General features: G+C 32.3%; 1 protein-coding gene across 2 annotated transcripts; it reads left to right on the top strand.

The window, feature by feature from the left end:
* The first annotated feature begins 667 nt into the window (after nucleotides 1–667).
* On the top strand, nucleotides 668–23,010 carry LOC144849538 (protein disulfide-isomerase TMX3-like). Of its 2 annotated transcripts, XR_013613983.1 has the most exons (15): nucleotides 668–827; nucleotides 1,732–1,810; nucleotides 2,380–2,419; nucleotides 3,980–4,103; nucleotides 6,457–6,502; nucleotides 8,136–8,216; nucleotides 8,703–8,808; nucleotides 10,723–10,867; nucleotides 11,441–11,551; nucleotides 12,322–12,439; nucleotides 14,798–14,854; nucleotides 18,106–18,238; nucleotides 18,749–18,817; nucleotides 21,365–22,863; nucleotides 22,895–23,010. XR_013613983.1 is itself a non-coding variant. In XM_078706478.1 (14 exons), exons 1-14 carry the CDS (start codon nucleotides 803–805, stop codon nucleotides 21,575–21,577), a joined length of 1,347 nt encoding a protein of 448 aa, XP_078562604.1. In that variant the 5' UTR covers nucleotides 668–802; the 3' UTR covers nucleotides 21,578–23,010. The 2 variants fall into 2 exon arrangements, 1 of the variants encoding a protein (XP_078562604.1); XM_078706478.1 differs by having other exon boundaries at nucleotides 21,365–23,010.
* Nucleotides 23,011–23,214: the final 204 nt, after the last annotated feature.

Consider the following 23,214-nt stretch of genomic DNA (forward strand, 5'->3'; position numbering starts at 1 on the left):
AACAGCAACACCAAAAATCAACCAATTACTTAGCACGGCCTATTCTTTGCCATTGCCGCATACTAATCTACTCCCGGTAAAATTAAGTATTGTTTTATGATTTAAATTAATATAAAATACATGTTATTTATAGAATACAATATTAAATTTCATTAACATTTATTGTTTTACCAGAAACAAAATATAACACGCCCGGTACCGCCACTGTTTTTTCGGCAGTTTTTACTAAATAAATTGCATGAAACGAACAATTAAATATCCAAACAGCATTTAACATGATGTTGGCATGTAGTTGATAACATTTTTTGTATCATGAAAATACTACCGGTGGTCCAGGCTTAAGTCTGTTTTCCTGTCGACGTTGTAATTATTCGATGCTATCGTTAACAATAATCGGCGATCTTCTACGTAAACATTGAAATGTTAACGATTTACAGGAAAAGGTTCTCGCTGTCGTTATTATTTCAACTTGATCATTTTTAACGATTAACGACGATCTAGCGTCGGCTAATCGACAGGAAAACAGGCTTTAGATTAGTGTAACCGTCACAAAAAGTTGTATACATCCTCACGTATGGCGGCGCCCTACCACATGGACAATATTACTGTACAGGGAAAATCGCGAATTACTCATTCTTGTGATAATATATTCTTTGATCTTCCCCAATCTTCCTACTACACACACTATCTTTCAACCGCAGATTGCTCATTCTTCTGATTCTTTAGAAGGAATTGAAGCCTATATGATCAGATCATATTGAATTTCACATCTGAACCCGTAATAATAATATATATAATAGTAATGTTATCGTTGCTGCTATTGTCGGGTAAGTTACAATTCAATACAAAAAAATAGCCTGCACTAAGCGTAGGCCTAGGCCGACTAGGCCTAGCCTAGGCTGGGTAGGCGCCTACTAGATAGAGAGGCCTACAGGCCTACCACTATCCCTACCTTACTACTACTACTACAGATCAGAGAGGCTAGGCTAGCTAAGCCTAGGCTAGTAGTAGACCCTAGTAGGCCTACCCTAGCTATCTATCTAGGCAAGGCCTATAATAGGGCCTATCCTAAGGGTTTAGCGGCGCTAGTTCCGCCTCGCACCTGTTGAATTGGGCCTCATAAGTACGTTTATGAAGAAGAATAAAAAAAAGAGCAACTAAAAATAGATGGTTAAAAACTCACTCTATCTATTAGTATTATTGAAATACACGTTTAATTTAAATATATTTTGTGAATAAAAGTGCTGCTATGGTAATTCACTGCTATTACTGTATTGTTATTCCCACAAAAAGTAGACAACGACGAGTGTATACACTAGATCATGATTACACGTTGTAGCTACTACACTTAAGATTAGCCTACCAATAGGCCTACCTAGGCAATGTCGGCAAATCATACGGTTTATTAGTAAGCCTATAAGGCCTCAGGGGCCTAGTATCCTTGCTGATTTTGTAATTTTACATGTAGGCTGAGACAACAACTAGTTGTTGTTGTCTACTACAGGTCACAAATGCTACTTTTAAGGTCATAAAAACATTAGCGTCGATCAATCGCGGCAGATTTCGAACATGACAAAATTAATGTTTTTTAAACCCAAAAGGTACTACAATTTACAAGCAATTTGTATTTTATCTGACAATGAATGAAGACAACATTTTTATAATGAATTCCTATCTACAATTCAACAGCTTCCATAATAAGTTTTAATCATATGGGTACTTTATTCACAGGTGTTTGTTTATTTACGCCGATGCTTGTCTTAGGAGGTGGTGAAGGAACTTTTAATCCTGTACTCAGATTGGGCGATGAGTAAGCAAGTTTAAATTTAACAAAGTATTGACATATTGCTAATGGTGTGGTTGAATATTTAGTTCCAACTTGATATTTGTGGAATGGGGTGGAGGATGTATAATTGTTTTGGCAATTTGATATAAATTTATACTTAAAGAAGCATTGTCGCCCAAAAACATGAATAGGTTATTTTGTAGTTTTAATAAAGTTAATCACTTCCATAGGAAAAAAAATGAAAAAATAATGTTTTCACTTATAAAACAACAAAATAAATGGTTAAATTCAACCAAAAATCCATTGGCTGGCAGCCAATTTGACGAGTTTTTGCTTTAAATTATAGTTTTTTCAGGTAAATAAATTTTTGTTTGATCCAATTTTTGGTCAAAGTGGATAACTATTAAGTGACATTAAAATGGCATATTCAACAAAAAAACTTTTAGGGTTTTTTTTAGGTGGACAATACATCTTTAAGTTGCATGAATATATTCATTTTTGTAAAATGATATATTTTATAAGGTGTGCAACAAAATATATTCAATAATATTAATTAAATAAATAAATTTATGGCATTTGTTTTTTTACCATAGATTTATTGAGTTGAGTAAAGAAGGAAGTTGGCTTGTTTCAGTGAGTATTTGTACCAGTAGTTGGTATAGAGATTATCTTGTACATGATATTAGTTAAAATAACAAAACAAATTTATCAATATCATAATAAAAAAACAAGAAAGCCACTCCGAGAGTGCATACCTCCGCCTACTGTAAAATTCTCCTACATAAGATTTCTCCGGGGCGGGAATATATATATTTGTGTGTGTCTCAATGCTGTGTGTGATTTAGGCTAATTTCAATACAAGCATGTGTATGCGAATTTGGTGTAATGGTTAGGTAACCAGCCTTTCAACTAACAATAATCAGTTGACTAAAAATAGAATAGCAACGCCATAAACAAACGGGTGAATTTTAAAAGAAATAGGTTTTTGAAAACTACTCGTATTAAAAAACCTGTAAATTAAATCAAATTATGTTTTAAAATTACAAATCACAAATTATAACTCTTGCCTCTTGTACAAAAATGAAGTTTTTTGGACAAGTTGTCGAGAAAATGCAATTTCAGTTTAATTGTTACTTTAAGACTGCTCGCCGGCTTTTGAAAAATTCTGTCCTATCTTTCAACACTAGCAGGTCTGAAAATTAAACTAAAAAGTGGTCCAGAATTGGGACCGTATTCCCAAAATTTAATGGAATGGTCCTTGACCACATATCTATTTGTATTTTCATTTTGGTAAATTTGTAATTACTTTTTGAGTAATCCTGCTAACAAACAAACAGACAGACAAACACGATATACTACATATACCTCCTTGGCAGAGGTAAAAATTTGTTTTGTAAATACTGTACAGAACATTCACAACCAATCTGTATAACCCCAAAACCAGATCACAAAAACATCCTGGATAAAGATTATTTTTTAATGACAATGCATTTTAATTGTTAGTTCCTGTATTGAAAAAAAGTGAATTACTTTATCATTGTGTACCAACAGTACACTACTACTAGTACTATTGTTTTTCTGTTTCCTGTTTATGAGCTCATGAGTCACATGCTTATATCATGGAGGAAATATCTGTATATTTCCTCCTTGCTTATATTGATTTTTTGAGTAATGGTGCTGGATGAAGTAATTTATATGAACATATGATGAAATAGTTACCAAGCTTGGAGTAGTTGCATTGGGCAGAATCTAGTTTGATTTGAATCCATGATATTTTATGATATCATATTAATTCTGTACCTACGCCAAAGATGTTATAAAATCTTCTTTATTTGTATACCTGTTTGTCTTTTTGCCAGATGTCAAAACAACTGAACAGATTTTGACAAAATTTTTATCTTGAATATGAACATTTCTTTAAATTTTGGAGGTATGATATGTGATCTACACACAATTACATCTTCACAACTAGCCATGCACCTGCTCCTAAACTTCAGGTCATAAGAATGTTAACATTTATCAATTTAAACATTTTATAAAATTAATTCTTTACTAAATTAGAGCATGTTTAAGACAATGTTGCCAGATGTAGTGATAGATGCAACTTACACCCTCAGTTTTTAATATAATATATTTTAAAAGGTATATGATAATGAATTATATATTTGTATGAATGTTTTTGTTTTACTAAAGTTTTATGCACCCTGGTGTGGACACTGTAAGCAGTTAAAGCCCACTTGGACAACAGTTGGTAAAACATTTGCAATGTCAAATTCACATATAAGAGTAGCTGTAATAGATGGCACCAAAAATTCTAGTAAGTATTCAATTGATGGTATTACAGTATATTTATTTTATTATTAGAGCTATAAACACATTTTAAATTTTCTGTTTACATTGTTTCATAAAAAGCTACATTTCTAAAAATACAACCCAAAAAGATTAATAATCATTATTATACACTTAAAGATGCAGTACAGTACTTAAATGTAAGTTTTTTCTAAATCTCTTGTTTTTTAACATGTGATGAGGATAAGCCTCATTGACGCATTTTGGTGTACACTTCCATGCATTCAGCTCATGTCATTTATTTAATGGCATATACTGTAAAGCCCAACATTTTTGTGTGCCCTTTATTTTCATGTCTTTCGTCGCCTTGCTCAAAACAATGAAACTCCTGGAACAAAAAGCTTACGACATTTCTTAGGTAATTTTTTATATTTACTGTACTTGCTTGACGAATCCTTGTCCATTACATCATTTAATGTAATGTGTCTGTAAGTAATTATTCCATGTCCGTATTAAACGGCAAAAAAAAAAAATCGCCTCACACCTTGTGTGTGGAGATGATCCAGCCGGCGTCGTTCGTAGAAACAAACAATAATTTGGTAGAGTACATTACTTATCAGTATCAGTATATATTTTTATTCATCCCTCATAGGGCAATTAACAAAAAGGAGATGGATTACAACATCTTATAATAACTAGATTTGAACTCGTCATCCGCCACGCAAACGCCACGTGCACGTTATACGTTAGAATATTGTGCACAGAAAAACAATTATCCATATGCCTGCAGTGCAGAATAGGTGGAGATAACGGGATCCCCCTTTTATTCCAATTTTTAACATGATGACATCATCAAAATGAAACACGTAGATAACAATTTTGGAAGGGAATTATTTGAGAAACAACATATTAACGAGTTGAAGAAATTTGGATACGTAGAATATGGATGCTCGCTCTTTAAAATGTGATAAACTATTATGCAAAATATAAAAATACGACTTTTATAATTCAACTAGCCATATGATGATGTCACAACATCCGACGCGCAAAATTTGTACATGAATTGTATCTACAATTCAACAGCTTCCAGAAAAGGTTTTAATCATGAGTATCACTTTTCATTCTGAGGAGCTATAGCATATTAAAAATTACTGTAATGATGAAAATAAGTGACCCAAGTAATTAACGCTTTTGAACATGGTGATATCATCAAAATTTTAAAAATGTTAAATCATGCGAAAGATAATTGATTGATCTAGACAATATCAAACTATGGGGGAAAATGGAATGCGGATAAGTGGAGATGCGCTCTAATAAATGTGATGAGCTATGACGAAAGAGTGGCCATACGATGTTGTCACAATGTCCGGTTAGCCATATTGATGCATGATCCGATATCTACAACTCATCAACTTCCAGAATATGTAATAAAAATAAACTTCACCATTTAGTTTAGAAACTATGACAAAAAACGCACAACATTTTGAAATGCTCAAAATGACTTGAAATGTACCTGAAATTGATTAGATTATTTTTTTTAATTTTAAGAATAGTTTCGTCAACATTAAAATATTAAAGTTTTCTCAATAGGTAAAGTCTCTAATGTCCCTTTTTTGCTATGATTTCTATATTTAATTCCCATGTTAGGGTGTCCTAAAAAATTGTCCCCAAATATTGGAAGGACTTAACAACCTCAACTGATTCGTCATCAATAGAGGACTTCCCAGGGTTGCATCCTTTCTCCCTCATAAAATCCGCTATCATCTCCTTGGTTTTGGTCGCATTTAGTTCCAAGTAGGATTCATAGGGGGTCACTTCATCAAGCCTAGATGCTTCAAGTGTGAACAAATTGTATCCTATTACAAACAAAAACATTAATATTATATGGACTGTTTTGATAATAATTCAATGATTATCTGAATTACAGTATTATAATATCGGTGTAGATTGACAGTCAAATGGGACTCATTGTAAATACCAGCCAAGACAGCCAAAATAATGTTTTGATTATTTGACAGTGAATTATTATTATACTGGCCTAGGTTGACTGCAAGAACAAAGTCATTATTTATTGAACAAGATTTTACAGATTGCTGTCTACATGTATATAATACTGTATTATCAGCAAATGTTTACATTCTCTTCTCCCAGACGTGCTTTGGGGTTTGTAATTTGAGCATGACCCGTCTAGTTTACAAATTATCAAAAACGTCGGCCTCTAGAACTATAACTGCTGCTTGATTATAGCTTCTAAATGAGTAGTCCTCATGTATGTAGCTGGTTAAAGCAGCAGCGTGAAAAGGACAAATGCAACTGAAAATAACCTCCTCTTGAAAAATGCAACTGAAAATAACCTCTTCTTGTTTCTTATACATTTATAGGAGCAATGGATCATTTCAATGTTAGAGGGTTTCCCACAATCAAATTGTAAGTTTTATTTCAAGTTTGTAGATTTTTGGAAATGATTTATTGAATGAGTTTGATGCATGTGTCACCCTAGGTATCGGTATATATCTGGGTGGGTTTTCTAGCACAATCAATAGCTTAGCTAAAAAAAGCACCTAGATTAGGTAATAGAATTTATTGATTGTAGTACGATTTTTCGTAAGTCATACAGTCTAGGATTTTGGTATGGCGACTTGGTGTGATCATATTCATTACATGACTAGTAGGCAAACTGGGATTCAGCAAACGGTGGGATAGCATGACAATTGGCCTTTTGTTAGTTTTGACACTTGAGTTTGTCCTAATTATTATCTAGTTGAATTGTCAGGGGTCATCCAAAAACTATTTGACTAGCGATTTTGACTTATTAATTTCTATTGCGGTAGGTAGGTTTTTTATTTACAATCTACTTCCCAGTACTGTTTACAGTACTACGGTCAGAACGTTTTTTACCACCACCGGTCATACCCTAGTTGCGGCCTATACACATGGGTTATGGACAATTTCATAATAGGCCTTCCGATCCCCTCCTTTTGAACGGAAGCCTACATGGAAACACACATGGAATTTGATATCAATATACATACTCTTTTTTCCACGTACTCTGGGGATTTCCCACAACAGGTGGTGTTGACGCATCAAATAGCTGATTGATACTGAAGTCGAGCGTGAAAAACACGCTGCTCCACACAGTACAGTACGTCTTTTGAGTGGAGTGGGAGTTGAGCGTTATTTTGTAAACAAAATTGAGAATGGAAATGTTTGAATTGTAGAAAACCATGTGCTAATACCAGGGCTCGCTCTGCCATTGTTTAAGTCTATCCAATTATCAAGGCGGGTGTGACTTTCTTTATTAGTGTTTAAAGAAATAATACCTTTTAGAAAAAAAAGATTAATACTGTATTATAATTAAAATAATTGAAATCTGATGTTCGAATGAGTAATTATTCACTTGTTTGTAGCACCACTGGTAATACTCACTAGATAATTATTGAAATAGTAGTGGACTTATACTTTTCGTATTAATAAAAATTGTTATACAGAATATTATTCTAGACAGTGCCTAATATTCTTTGCAAATGTATATATATTATAAATAAATACAGTAGTTGAATGTTTATAAAAATATTACCTTTCATTGTTCACCTCTTGAAATTATTTGTACCATAGAATGAATATAAAATATTCATTATTTAATTTAATATTTTAATCTGTATATTTGTTTTATAATCAATTTTGATTTGAATTTAGTTCACTTTTGGGGTGCCCTGTCTCATGTTCTGGCTGTTATTTATTATGATTGTGTATTTTATTGTTTTGTTTATTGTTTTGAGATGAATAAATGAAATAAAAATATAGGCCTAGCTAGGTAGCCTTGATACATTTGATTCAGGTTGAAAGGTATTGCAACCAGATATCGCCATTTGTTAAGGAGGTTGAAAAAATTGGAATACACCATGCTATGTGGAGAGTATTGATAGGGCACTTAATATATTTTATCATGTTACCTGCAAACGTCCAATCAAATGACAAGAATCTATTTTAGGTGCTATATAATGTAATATAATTGTATATCAGATGGTAAACTATTACATGATATTTTATTTTGTAACAGTTTTAGAAATGGCATAGAACATACATTTAGTGGACCAAGAACTGTTGATGAGATTGTTACATTTGCCAAAAGAGCTGATGGGTATGTATGTTGAGTCTCTCTCACATGCATCACCAGGTTTTTATACCATTAGTTAGCTGTTTCTCAAATTTTGTATCATCACAATATTATTGCTCTAACTAATCATGACGTTATTTTCATCAAAGGCAGGGTTATCCTATACTTCCAGGATGAAAACTTTTTTTTAAAGAAAAATGCATATCTGTCCTAGTAAAAATATAAATGTGCCTATAATAACATAAAAAGAAATTGAGATCACAGAGCAACAGTTAAAAAAAAATAAATTGGTTATTTAAATTTCATTGCATTGTGTATACAGCCCTTTTATTAAAGTACCATAGTTTGTCGGGTATAATCCCACCCCCGACTTTACAATCAGATTCGCACACAAGCATATTACTATTATAGCATTTTATAAAAATTCTGTTTTTACAGTAGGTTGTTTAAATACTAAGAAATAATTTGTCATTTGTTTATTCTTACATTTAATGTACATGTATCTTGTAGGCCACCTGTCAAAACAATTGCAAGAAGTTCAGAATTGCAAAAAGCTATAAAAGAAAATGATGTTTTGTTTGTAATGACTAATGCAGATGAAGAGTCTAATATTTATGTAAGTTGCTTGTATATGATCTTCTGTGTATGTTTTTAATTAAGTTCTTAAATCACAAATATTGTATAACATTGTTCCGCATTAGTTCGGTGGCAGAAGGGGAATGGCCACCCGAAAGGAGACAAATTGCCATCCAACTTTTCTAGACCAGAATTGTTTTCGAGATTTAAGGGGTCAAAGTTCAAAATTTACCAATTATAACAGTGAATGATGACGCGACATTTCTTTGAAGTACATGGGTACTTGTACCCATGTGAATACAAATTATATGTATCTGAAAGATCTTGTTTAAGGGTTTATTTATATATATCTTTAATCTATGTTTATTAAGTATTTTATAGAAAACGCGAGTTAACAATGAGGTATAAAAGCCGGCGAGCTAAAATCTGCACGCTAAAAATAACTTTGGAAAACACCCACCCACACAAGGTCCATAATAGGTGGTGTAGTAATTTTTGTTGAGAGCACAAAAGCAATGTTGAAGCTTGTAGAAACGTTTCTAAGAATATGTTTGTTTTTTCATTGTCAAGTTCTGTACTATATGTTTCAAATGTTTTGATTATCTTTCATAAGGGACCACCAGGATTTCTTCCCTTTTGAAAATATTAAGAGAATATAGTTGACTTTTTTGACATTGACTCAGATCTATTATCTTGGTCAATAATGCTTTAGATTTTTACCTTCATTGGCTAATAAAAACTGGAACCCACAACTCACTACACAGACAGACCACACATTTTATCAAGGGCATATTGTTAGTATGAGCCTCAATATGGTTGCTAACCACAAATAGTTTTCCTGTACAACCTAATTGATGTTATCTTCTTAAAAACATTTTCCTGTGCATACTGTAGTACAAATTTTGTTTTCTGAAGAGAAAGAAAAGGTTTCAACCTCAAGGTTGCATATACTGTTCAAAGTTAGCAGTGGGATGCCAGGAAAATAAGCTTATCTGACTCTCTTCTTTATGTGTCTGTCAAAGAACGCCAACTTAAGGTTTCGCTTAAGACCTTAAATGATCGTCGATGATGCCACTTGACTTGTACATTTTTTTAAACTGACAACACAATATGATATGGTATCCGCCATTTTTGTATTAAACAGTAAAGGGAAACGCAATCCTTACTATAACAATTATATACTACAAAGTTCTTTTAAGTCTCTAGTCCTATCGACTAAAGTACCTTTTACGTATTAAAAGAAAAACTTGTTTTCGCCATACTTTAAAAACAACCACTGACATTTCCGATACAATATAAAAAAGACACTATAGCATAGTTAAGACATATATATATATCCCATATATAATCAACATCCCACTATTGCGTACAAGATCATATACTTTTGCAAACAAAATCCCACTGATTCCGATGTTGTGTACAAAATCCCGCTAATCCCGATGTTGCATACTAAATCCCGTACTTTTACAAACAAAATCCCGCCAATCCCGATGCTGTGTACAAAATCCCATAGTCCAAAAACACAATCCTGTAGTCCACAAACACAATCCCGTCGATCCCGATCTTGCGTACAAAATCCTGTAATTCTTTAAAAAAAAATCCAAGTTCTCATTTTTTATGGGGGTAATACATATATTACATTGTTTTGAACTTTGACCCTTATATCTCGAAAACGCTTCCTATTCTGATTGATTATCTTCGAGATTTGGAAAATTCTGGTCTAGAAAAGTTGGATGGCAATTTGTTTATTCGGTTGACATTTCATGAAATGAAATTAATCCTAAATATTGTGTAAAATTAGACTTTGACTGCAGAACATTTACACATACTGACTTTCTACCCTTGTAAACTATAAAAGAAAATTTGTATTGTGTTTATGTGATTAAGTTCATTGATTAAAAGAGTGATTGCAAACTTTAAAATTCTAATTTAGTGAAAATGTTGACTTATGTAGAAATATTATAAAGATGTTGCAGAGGAGTTTGTATTACTTGGAGTATTTTACAAAGTGTTAAAGAAAGACTTACCAACAGATGTTAAAGTAAATGATGAAGTTTCTTGTATTGTATTTAAAGACGGTGTACATTTTATTCTTCAAAGTAAGACAACAATATTTTTTATTATTACACAACAAAATGATTAAGCTTAGCCTTAGTCGTGGAGTGCGCAATTAAAACTAATTATTAGGGGAAAAAGGTATGGGATTTTCCCACATTGAAACTTTCAAATCAGTTCAATATAAAGAATAACAATATAAAATTTATAGAAATGGGAAACGTTGCAAACACACATCAAAAGAGAATAGAATTTTATTAAAAGCAGACTTTCAACATTTCATCAGGGGCAATAGGACTAAAGATTACTAAGATATTACCTACCTAATTATACCTAGATTTACAAACTTTTGGTAAAAGATGGTGTGATGTTCACAAAGCATAGACACAGCACACAAGGCCATTGCTTTATCGTAACTTAGCTTAGAGAACCAAAAAACACAAAATTATCTCATAAAAATGTGTCAATATTAATAGCAGTTCGGCACGATCATTAATTTTATTTTGGACCAGCTCCATTTAACCGGTTTTGTTACACATGACTAGCTTGCCAATTTAAAAAATTAGAAAAACAGCATCGGTTTACAAATGTAGTTTTATCTTCAATCTGTTTCACAGCTGCTGATAGTGTTATTCTAAAATCTGACATAAGAAACTTTGTTGTAAATGAAAGGTTCCTAGCATTTCCAAGAATTAGCCGAGATACATTGTACCAATATGTATCTACAGGTAAAGATTCTTTTTCACAAACCTCAATTAAAATCAATCCAAATGATGCTTTGTTTTCACGGCTGATATTGAACCAGGAATATCATTATTAATTTTAAACATATCTATTGAAAAGTTGACTGCTATTTTTATATACGGCCATACTATGTCAAAACACTGGTTCTTGTCAGATCACCGAAGTTAAGCAACGTTGGGCCTGGTTGCATTCTGGATCAGATTGGATGCTGTTATACCGGAGTGTGAACCTCCCTTTTACAGCAAACCCTCTGTCCAATTTCTGACAATTCACATAGTTCTTATAATTTAGTAATTGGCCTTTTTCATGATATGGCAGAAATATGTGGCTGAAAATTTACCTAAGAAATTGAATAAACTCCAGTCCTTACAACCAGCGGCATAATGGCTGTGAGACTTCACTGGCTAAACCCAGGGGACCCAGAGCATAACGCCTCAATACAACAACCCAGTATTTGAGTGCTAAACCAGGGGACTTTTCCCCCTGCGTTATGCCACTGCAGTATCAATGACCAGTGTACAGTACGAGACACATCTACAATTTAGAGGTCACTTTTGTTTACCAAAGTATATGGTATTCTACTGTTACACTATTATATGTATTTACATTTTGTTCTAATCATTCTCAACGAGATTAATATCAGAAAATGTCTTTGAACATTATTGTTCTACCCCAACATACAATGATTAATTCTTGCTGTTTTAAATGTTTATTAGGTAAAACTATTATTGAACTGTGCTTGCTATCTTCTCAGGTAAATTTCTTGTGTTAGCCATTGTTAATAAAGGTACAGGCAATTATCGTCATCCGCACACAACTTTTATGGAGAACATTAAAAGTATAGCTGTAAATGGGAGAGAAGAATTTCACAGGTAAAAAGACAATCCTTTATAAAATTCTTTCACCTTGACAGTAAGGTTATTTATGTGATTTTGTCTACTATGTTAGCTAACGTAAGCAATCACTTTGACACTATACAAAAGGTTTAATGTAGAGAAAGGTCAGATGACAACACACAGGTCAGCAAATGAGTAGATATACCACGGTTTAAAATTTGAGATGAAATAGTTTATTCAATAAACGTGTCTTAAAGGCCAGGTGCGGGCAAAACATTTCTATTGATCATACATTCCAATAATTATCGATCTATAGTTTCCCCTATGTTTCATAACTTTTTGAGTTTTATTTGTGTTACACTCAAATTCAAAATCTCTATTCTTTTGTACACAATTGTTGTAAATAGAGAGGCATTTTTAAAAATCTTTGAAAAATAAATGGTGTGGTAAAATATGTTATCAGATGACTAAATATAGGTAATATAACTTGAATTTTACGTTTCTGGTATTTTTATTCAACTTCAGTGTTTTGTTTTCATGCTATAGCAAAAAGTATCCACCATATATCCACCATCTTTTTTTACCTTCTAGGGAGTCACTAGACATGTTATTACATTAGGTTAAACTACCTAATTACTGAAAAAAGTCTTCCTGGTTTTTATAGCAGAATTTTGCCAAATTTTGTATTTGACAATTTTAAGGGAAATTCATGTTTTTTCGTCTTCATTTCTATTACAAATATTTTATTTACAATTAACTAGATATTATATTTAAAATTCATGCCTGTACCTGAGCTTTAAATCTCATTCAATTTATAATTAGAATAAATACAGAAATGAATCATTAATAATCCTGATCTTATATCATAGCATATAACATACAGTTATAAATCTTCACGGAAAACATTCAGTCATTAATTAAACTGTTAAAAGCATTAACAAAATATCAACAATCATATTAATCTTACAGTATGTAACCACAAACCATTGCTGAAGTACATATACAAATGTCTCTTAACTTTGGTTAAATATCTTGATAACTCTTCATCATAAATAGGCCTATAACATGTTACATTTACTGTGATAACTTACAACTTTGCCAGGTTTAAATACTGCCAAATTAGTCAATACATGCAGTATACGGTTAAATTCTCAGGTTTAGGTTTTAACTTCATATCCTAAACACAATAATAATAATAATAATAATAATAATATAACTAATTATCACTTATAAAATCTTGCTAAGTCTAAACAGGGCATTCATACAAGCTAGGTTCACATTCAGAAATTATTGTGAGTTTCTTTATCATGATGTTCTATATGAACCTGCAGGAAGTCATTAACGTGATCTTGTTTAGTCATATGCTATCCATCCAAACAAACTGCGAACACATTTATCAGACGCAGTATGCAAATGAGCAGCTGGTACTTCCACACTAGCTAGGCTTGCAAAAAAATACTAGGACCAAAGGGTGCTGGTCAACCCGTACCCAAACCAACCCGTACCACCCATGCCAACTCGTACCCAACTTGGCTAACCCGTACCCAAACCAACCCGTACCCATGCAAACTTGTACCTAATTATTTGGCTTACTCGTACCTAAGTATTTGAAGAAAAAAATGGTCAAATTGGCTGGCAGTAAATGGATTTTTGGTTGAATTTAACCATTTATTGTGTTATTTTATAAGTGAAAACATTATTTTTACCCCGTTTTTTTTTTCTACAGAAGTGATTAACTTTATTAAAACTAGAAAATAACCTATTCAAAGTATGATTTAATTTATTTCATTTTTCATGTTTTTGGGGGACAATACATCTTTAATATATTTACTTTTAATAATTCAAGTCTTCAACATCACAGACTAAGCCATTGATATCATGCAAAACAGGGCTCCCAATAAACTTAGCAAGTAAATAACGATGGCTCCAAACAACATCTAGACATACAAAAAGATTAAAACAGGTTTGTTGGGCAAATGTAAATATCTTTTTAAAAAGCATAATAAATTGTGTCACGCAGTTTGCCAATACTGGGGTATCAATAAAAATTAGCAAACATTAATTTATTTAATTTCCTCCAACATAATGGTTTTGGGGTATAGCTGTTATGGTATTGTTCAGAAGGAAAGTTTCTAAGGAGTACCATTGTTATTTATTCTAATTTTATTTTATTCTTTTCAGCAAACAAACAAGCAGACAACACAATAAAAGTGGAGCAGAAAAACCACTATCCCTGGGAATGGTGTGACCCTCCAACTCTGACTTTCATAAAATAACAAAAACAAATTATAGTAAAACACAAGTTAAAGCAAAAAATTGTTTTTAATTAATTTAAATATACAATTTTGATGTCACTAGAAATGATGACACATAGTGTTTTTATTCCTTTTGCAGTAACTTTCAGTTTGGATTCATGGAAGGGAATCATGAAATCAGTGATATAACTATGAGGTATGTAATATGTTGTGTAATGGTGATAAAATTAGTATCATTGCAGAATTATGTCTCTCTAAACCATCACTTCGTAAGAAGAAAATAACGTTCCGTCGTATATCATCCATATCTGATGATGATTTCATCCGAGATCTAGGCACAATAGACGGATTTAACAATCCTCCTAATAGTCTTTCAGAATGTGTGGATATATACAACACCAACTTGTCTGCTCTTCTGGATAAACATGCACCGCTCTGCACACGCACTATCACTGTTCGTCCAAGCTGTAAGTGGATAACGCCTGCAATCCTGGAAGCAAAGAAGCAGAAACGATCTGCTGAACGAAAGTGGCGTTCAAATAGATTGGAAATTTTCAGACAATTACTCTGCAAGTCACACAACCACGTGAACAGTTTAATTCGTGAGGCCAAGACTAAGTACTATACTGACCTTATTAATGATAACTATCTTAATCATAAATCGCTTTTCAAAATTGTATCCACCCTATGTTGCTCTTCTGACTTTGACAAACTCCCTTCGCATACATCTGCTCTAGGCCTATCAAACAGATTTAGTAACTACTTTCACCAGAAAATTACTGACATCCGAATCCAACTAGACGAACAGGAGATTACCACTGATTATAGCGATCTCGAACCTCCAACACAATCACACATTGATGCTTTTTCTCCCGTAACAGAGGATGAAATGTGCGCTATCATTACAAAGTCGCCTAACAAGTCATGTGTTCTAGATCCTCTACCCACATCTATCGTAAAGCTATGTAATGTTAAGTTAACTCGTATAATCTCACAAATTACGAATCTGTCAATAGAATCGGGTGAAGTACTCGACTCAATGAAATCTGCTATTGTCACACCCATACTAAAGAAGCCAACACTGGATCCTGAAATTCTGAAAAACTTCAGACCTATATCCAACCTTCCTTTTATCTCCAAGATAATTGAGAAGACTGTTGCAGCTCAGATACATAAGTATCTGAATGAGAATGCCTTGCTTGAACCTCTCCAATCAGCTTACCGATATTTTGAATTCCATAGATTCTGGAAAATGTGTTCTGCTTGTCCTATTAGACTTGTCAGCTGCATTTGACACCATCGACCATGCAATACTTCTTAAACGCCTTTCAACTCTCGGTGTTACAGGAAGCGCACTTTCCTGGTTCCGCTCATACCTAACCAACAGGCTCCAATCAATAGTCGTCAATGGCAAAACATCTGACCCTAAACCTCTGCATTTTGGTGTACCACAGGGGTCTGTTCTGGGCCCTCTGCTGTTTACCATCTATATTTCACCCCTTGGACAACTCATTAGACGCTACAATTTAAGCTTTCACCAATATGCCGATGATAATCAACTGTACCTGTCATTTGTTAAATCGAATTCTAGCTCTGCTGTCAGTTCTGTTGAACAATGTGTAAATGAAATTAAGCAATGGATGACCGTTAACAAACTTAAACTTAACGACCAGAAAACAGAAGTCATTCTTATTCGCTCTAAGTTTGACATATCATCTCTCCCATTCGACCATATTAATGTTGGCAGCTCTACTGTTCAACTGGTGAAATCAGCAAAGAATATTGGCGTCACTTTTGATGAAAGACATACCTTTAAACAACATATCTCTAATACTTGTCGAGCGATTTACTTTTATCTTAGAAAAATTAACCACATCAGGAAATATTTATCTCCGGAATCATGTAAAACCATAATCTACGCTGTACTCTCTGCTAAACTCGACTATGGAAACGCACTCTTGTTTGGACTACCGGATTCACAACTATCTCTTCTTCAGCGTGCTCAGAACACTGCTGCCAGAATCATCACTCGTACTAGAAAACATGAACACATCACACCAGTACTTCGGAACTTGCATTGGCTGCCCGTTCAATTCCGTATTAAATTCAAACTGCTTCTCATTACATACAAAGCTCTAAATGGACTTGCACCTCAGTATGTTGCTGATCTTCTTGTTCCTTACTCTTCGTCTCGTTCACTGCGTTCATCTAATAAACTTCTCCTTCATGTTCCTAAATGGAAACTTCAGACATATGGCCATCGTGCATTTTCCTGTGCAGCACCCATTTTGTGGAATAAACTGCCAATCGACATAAAGACATCTGAAAACATCAACACTTTTAAAACACGACTAAAAACCCATTTTTACACAGAGGCATTTCCTGCTTAACTTTGTCAAGCGCCTTTGAACATTATTATGGATACTGGCGCTATATAAATCTGATTGATTGATTGATTGATTATAACGTTTTACTAATTACTGCTTACACTGAATGAATTGATTTCTAATTTTTCCTTCTTCAGAAGTCAATCCACATCCAACCTAATCATGAGTGAGATTAAACACAGTAGAGATTTCAGCTACTCTTTTTGTCTCAGAATTTTATAATAATGATAACATTTCCGGACGACTCGTCTATGGTTGGACTTGATAACAACAATTCTTCTCTGTACCTTTCTGAGATTTTTTGATTTACAGATTAAATAAAATGAAAGAAATGCAGATTGATTTTCGAAAACACAATAGGTCTGACTGTATAGCAGGATATTTGTAGAATGTTTTACTCATCAGTGATGTTATCTATTTGGGGTTATTGTATGTTGGGCAGGGAATATCAATAAAGGGTATGAAGACCGAATTGAAGGTGCTAGGTATAGCGGGCAATCATCCTCTTCATAACAACATTATCGGCTCCGTTATCGTACGTATGGTAGGATGAGGACGGTGAACGTGCAGACGGACTGTTACAAGTACTCGTTCTACCCAGCTGGGATACGGCATTATAACAAAAGATTTGTTAGATAGTTCTTTTTTTCCCTTATACAATTTATAAGATAATTTATGAGCACTGTAATTTCCATTTATATTGGACAATAAAATTAATCTGTATCTGTAATAGTTTATAAATTGTATTAAGATTATTGACTGTTTAAAGTCGAGGTGCTGTACAATTATTGTATTAAATTGTGTGTTATAAAATACAAAATTTCTTTTCTATAGGACTAGGAAATTTAAAAAGTAAAATTTCATTGGGAAAAGTATGGTAAATTAAGCAATGTATGCATTCACAATTGTTATTATAAATATAAAATCAACCTTTATCTCAAATATAGGAGCTATACTATGTTTTACTTTTATTTGTTTTCTTCATATTTATTCTCCACAATTATAATTGTTATTTAAATTCAAATTTTTACATTTTTGATTTTTCTTGTTTGTTTTGCAGCAACATAGAAATTCCAGGTTTAGTTGTTTTAAATACAGAAACACAAGTGTATTACATATTAGATGAAGTTATGCCATCATCTAAGGAATCTATAAAAGACTTTTTACATTCAATCACAAATGGTACAGCAAAGGCAAGTAAAACATTTAAATACTTGCTACAAATTCTATGCGAAATTATGTGTAAAATAATAATTAATAATAATAATAATATTAAAAATAATAATAATAATAATCTACATTATAATTTGAGACTTAGACTTATTTAATGCACAAATAATCTCTAGAATCTCACAAATTCTCCCGTTTACGAAACATGTCCACTAGCGTTCGTGAGCATCGCCAATCCAATGGTTGACCTAACGCTGGAATTTCAGCTCGGCAATCGGCAATTACTATTTTGCTAAGTGCTAAGACAGCATTTTTTCCCTGACCATGATAACATGTATATTTATTGTGATAACAAACTGGCTACTACATGTAGTATGAATAATAAAAGATACAGGATCTAGGCCTAAGTGGTAAACACTCACAGAGTTGAGTGTGATCGATCTGCCTCATGGGATCAATTGATTAATCACAGATTTGTTTTCTGTTTTCTATTCAAAACTGAAAAATTATTTTGTTTTGTTATTATATTTAAGGGTTATGGTGGAAACTCTTTATTTCGCATGATATATCGTGTGTTCTACGAATTAGTTACAACTGTTGTGGTAAGTAGTCAATGAATTTATATAACTTTTATAATTTAGGTTATAGATGATAATATTTTTTTCAGATGTTGTTCAGATGAAGATTAGAAAATTAAGAAAAAGTTAGAGATATGCAAAAAAATAAATAGGTTTCTTAACATAGGTGGGATTATGTTCAGAAGAATGGATTATAGAAATAGAGACTAGCAGGCAGCTGCATTTTGAACACGCTAAAGTTTAAATATCCCTAGAAGCAACTCTGGCAATTAAAAAAAAGCATGAGAAGCTCAGTAGAAGATACATCTGAATGGATACTCCAAAATTTGCAAATTTCATGAATTATATTATATATTATCCAGATTATATATAAAATCAAACTGATAAAAGGATTTGATGATTTGCTTCTGATAAGAAAAGTGCAAGATTCATTTCGCTGACAGCAAATGAACTTTTCGCCATTTTCTAGCACTAGCCTTGGGTATCCAGACAGCTGATAACGATTATACTCGATTGTCCAGACGTCTCGGCTACTGATGCTCAATACTGCAGTATGTATTACTGTACATATAGTACACTGTACTGTATGTTTAGTTTTTGTTTTGTTCTTTATGGCAAAATAAATATTCGTAGAATTTAATTTTTATAATTCAAATTTGATCACTTATTTTCCTTTAGCCAAGTTGCAACTGCCACGATTCCACTCCACTTTGGTTACAAAAAGTATTTTACATACAGTATGTAATATCTTGTTTACGTCGAAGTAAAATATGCCTATCCAACTATTTTGCTTTGAGTTAAAATTATCGCGATAATAAAAAATTTTAAAGACGTCTGTTACATACATCAATTTACATGTATTATAATAGGGATGTTTTTCAGCACAATAAACAATAGTTTATTCCTGAAAGAAAAAAAACAGCTTTTCAGTCATAGTATGTCAACTTCAGTTATCTTCAATTTTGTTGCCATCTCTACTGTATGTTTCATTAAAGAATCATATCTTACTACGACCATCCAAATTACTTTCTCCTCCTACCTACAGTCCTAGGCTACATTATTTTCATTATATATTTACAAACTTCCGACAGCCACAATGTATTCCAGTCTTTTCTTTGGCAAAGTATTTCCCATAATTAATAATAGTCCTAAAAAGGTTTAGGCCTAGGCCTATAAGTATATCCAATACATATCCACAATTCAGTGGATATAAAATTCAACCGACTAAGTCGGCAATATTCCACTAAACACTAGCATTTTAAATGGCTAAATGAGCACTTTGCTGCCCGACTGTAGAGGGAGTCCTCTGTCAGGCCTAAAAGTTAAACATGAAGAGATATGAATGAGTTCAGGTTTTGCATCATTCATGGTTGTTAGATCAAACTCTGGATAATTCCAGTTATGAGAAAAGGACTAAGAGTGGGTCAGGAGATCAAGAAGTAATTGAAGATGATATTAAAACAATCTCCAGAGCTTACACTACTGAGGCAGATCGATAGATAAAAACTTTATTGCAATTTATAAAACAAAAATTGAAATACAATTCAACAAATTAAGAAAATATATACAAAATTACGAATTATATAAGTTATTTTAATAACTTATTAAAATAAGGGAAACAATCAATATAAATCAAGTATAAATCTTCAGCAACAAAATGAAAAAAATCATTTGAGCAGGACTTAAATAACTAGATTTGAACTCGTCACTATGGACGAGTTAGGTTATCTGCCGCACAAATGCCACAAGTGCACGTTATACTAATAATAATATACTAATATTACGCACAGATAAACCATTGTGACCTGAAGAAAATAAAATTTTAGTGTTCCCTCTATTTTGTGTCTAATATAAAAGTTTTTTTCATATCAAGAGCAAACTTTCCTATATCTAATTTTGAATTGGTTTTCGGTTAGACCTATTTATCATGTTTCTTCTTGGTTATTGTCATTTCTAATTACGGTAGCTTGGTACACTACGCTTTTAGTGAGACACTTACCAGGTAAAGGTCATTTGCTTTTTTCCAGGCAGTTACATTCGTTTGCAGGAGTGTCCGTCCAAAGGGGTTATTTTTTCTTTGGCTTAGTACTGATTTTTTGTGTGCACTGATTATGCTGTTGACCAAACGCATGGATCATCATTTTTTTGTGCACTTTATTGATAATATTTTAACTGTATATCAATGCAATCTAAACATTTAATTTCATTATGAATACATTTTCTTCCTTGTTTCATATCTTGTTATTTCACTGTTAATTGTCAATAATTGTTTTATAATTGCCGCCAACATTGATTCCATTTTTGGATAATTAAAATGTTTATTAAGATTGTAATTAGTCTGTTAGCACGTAACCTTAATTCTAGCATTTTGTTAGCAAACTGTTTCTGATTTACTGGATGCAATCAAGTGAATTAAAAATAAATACATTTAATCAAAATAAATCAAAAAATGGCAAATCAAATGTATTATATTTTGAATATGTTCACAAATGAGGTAATTCAGGCATTCTGAGATGAAAAGGTTGCATCTACAGTACTGTATATATAAATTTAATTAAATTAATCTTACAGGCAATATGGAAAGCACAACCCGTGATTATTAGCCTTGTTATCATACTGCCTGGATTCCTGATTACTTTCATTTGCTACACAATTTGTACTTCAGAAACAATTGATGAAGACATGCAAGATAGTGATTTTGATGAGGAAGACGAAAGAGATGAACCAGAGAATAAAGAGATAAAGAAGGAAGATATCACAGCAAATCACATTAAATCAGAATAATCAAATTTAGTTTGTTATAGTCTAGGTCCATTTCTGGAAAATAGACATCCTAGATTCATTTTTTAGGTAAAAGTGGTATTTATAACATTCAATTTGGGTATGCTAAATATAAACATTGTGAATACCAAATATTTTGTTCATGTCTTGACCTCCTAATCTGCATAAAAACAAAATGGCTGCTAAACTTTTTATAATTTTACATGATATGGATAGTGCCATAACAAGTATACCCTTTTGACATCTGCATAAATTGTTACATACTTTTATCTCCAAATTTATTGCATGTTTTCATACACGCATTCACAAATCTTGCAAAATCTCAGGAGAAAGTATGCTATTTAATTATTATGTATGTACTGTGATTGGTCAGTTAAATACCAGGGCAATTTAATACACGTCATGCACACAACTCAAAACAGGCCTCATGTTGGTGTGTTTTTTTTAGATTTAACCAAATTGCCATCATAATATGCAAACCTGGTTTACATACTAAACATTATTGTTAATAGTATTTGTGTTAGCTATGTAGTTTATGTTGTGGTTTTTTAATACTTGTGATACTTTTTTTTATTATTTACTTTACTTTATTATCCAAATGACCAAAATTTCTAATGAATTGCAGATTGTCTTTTGTTTTGTTTAAAAAAAAAAATGTAAAATTTAATGCCATGGTTGCCCAATAAATTTGTATAGATTGTGTGTGATCTTTGAACGAAAAATAACATTCCATTATTATGTAAAATGTAATAATGCATATTAATAAAGTGCTGTTGAAATTTCATAGTATAGTAGTCCAGTTGAAGACATTCTAAATATTTTTTCCATAATGAACACTATTGATTTTGTCAAACAACTTATAACAATATAAAATAGTTTAAAAGGTATTTATAAATTCAACAATACTCTTTTAAAAGCATTCAAGGATGAATACAGTGTACAATCAGAAAAGGCATTGCTGAAAATAATAATAGGTTAACAGAATGACAAAGAACTTGTTTAAATAAAGGAATCTCTAAAAATCCAGTTTGTTAAAATCATTAAAAAAAATAAATGACTGGAAATAAGGTATAGAGCAGATTGGCATGCTTGTCAAAACTATAAAGTATTTATCTTGGAAAAATAAAATAATTTGGCACATATCATCATACACGGGTGAATTTTTAGTATTTACAATAACTAAAATATATAAAGTTGACTGAATTTAGCATCATTGATAATCAAACGATTAATAATCACTTTTCACACAAATTTATCAATTCAATTAGATGTATGCAAACAAAAATGTAGTTGTAATGTAGTAAAAATTTGTATTTGAAGGGGTTTTGTTTAAACATTCTGTGACTACAGTTGGTAAACAACCATTTTAGGCTAAATATTTTAGGTTTTTAAAGATTTTAGAACCGTGATTGATGAATAAAGATTCCAATAATATTTGTTGATGGGAACCTAGAGTCTATTTCTTTAAATCGAATACGAACTAGTGTTTTCAATTGTGGGCTGAATTGCAATGTTTCTTACTTTGTTTAGTGTTGTACATTTTTATTATAAATACAAATATATTTTATTACTTCAATAGGCCATGACAGTTTCAGCAAAGTATATAAACTCAAATACAAAAACTGGTAGAAGAGGTTGAT

This window comes from Antedon bifida, chromosome 8, assembly GCF_963402885.1.
Source record: "Antedon bifida chromosome 8, ecAntBifi1.1, whole genome shotgun sequence".
NCBI lineage: Eukaryota > Metazoa > Echinodermata > Crinoidea > Comatulida > Antedonidae > Antedon > Antedon bifida.

Bases quoted from the DNA above. Each gene is read 5' to 3' on its own strand.
- LOC144849538 (XM_078706478.1), top strand. From the start codon at position 803: ATGTTATCGTTGCTGCTATTGTCGG. The intron at 1,811-2,379 runs GTAAGCAAGTTT...TTTTTACCATAG, and splicing joins GTACTCAGATTGGGCGATGA to ATTTATTGAGTTGAGTAAAG. The intron at 14,855-18,105 runs GTATGTAATATG...TTTGTTTTGCAG, and splicing joins ATCAGTGATATAACTATGAG to CAACATAGAAATTCCAGGTT.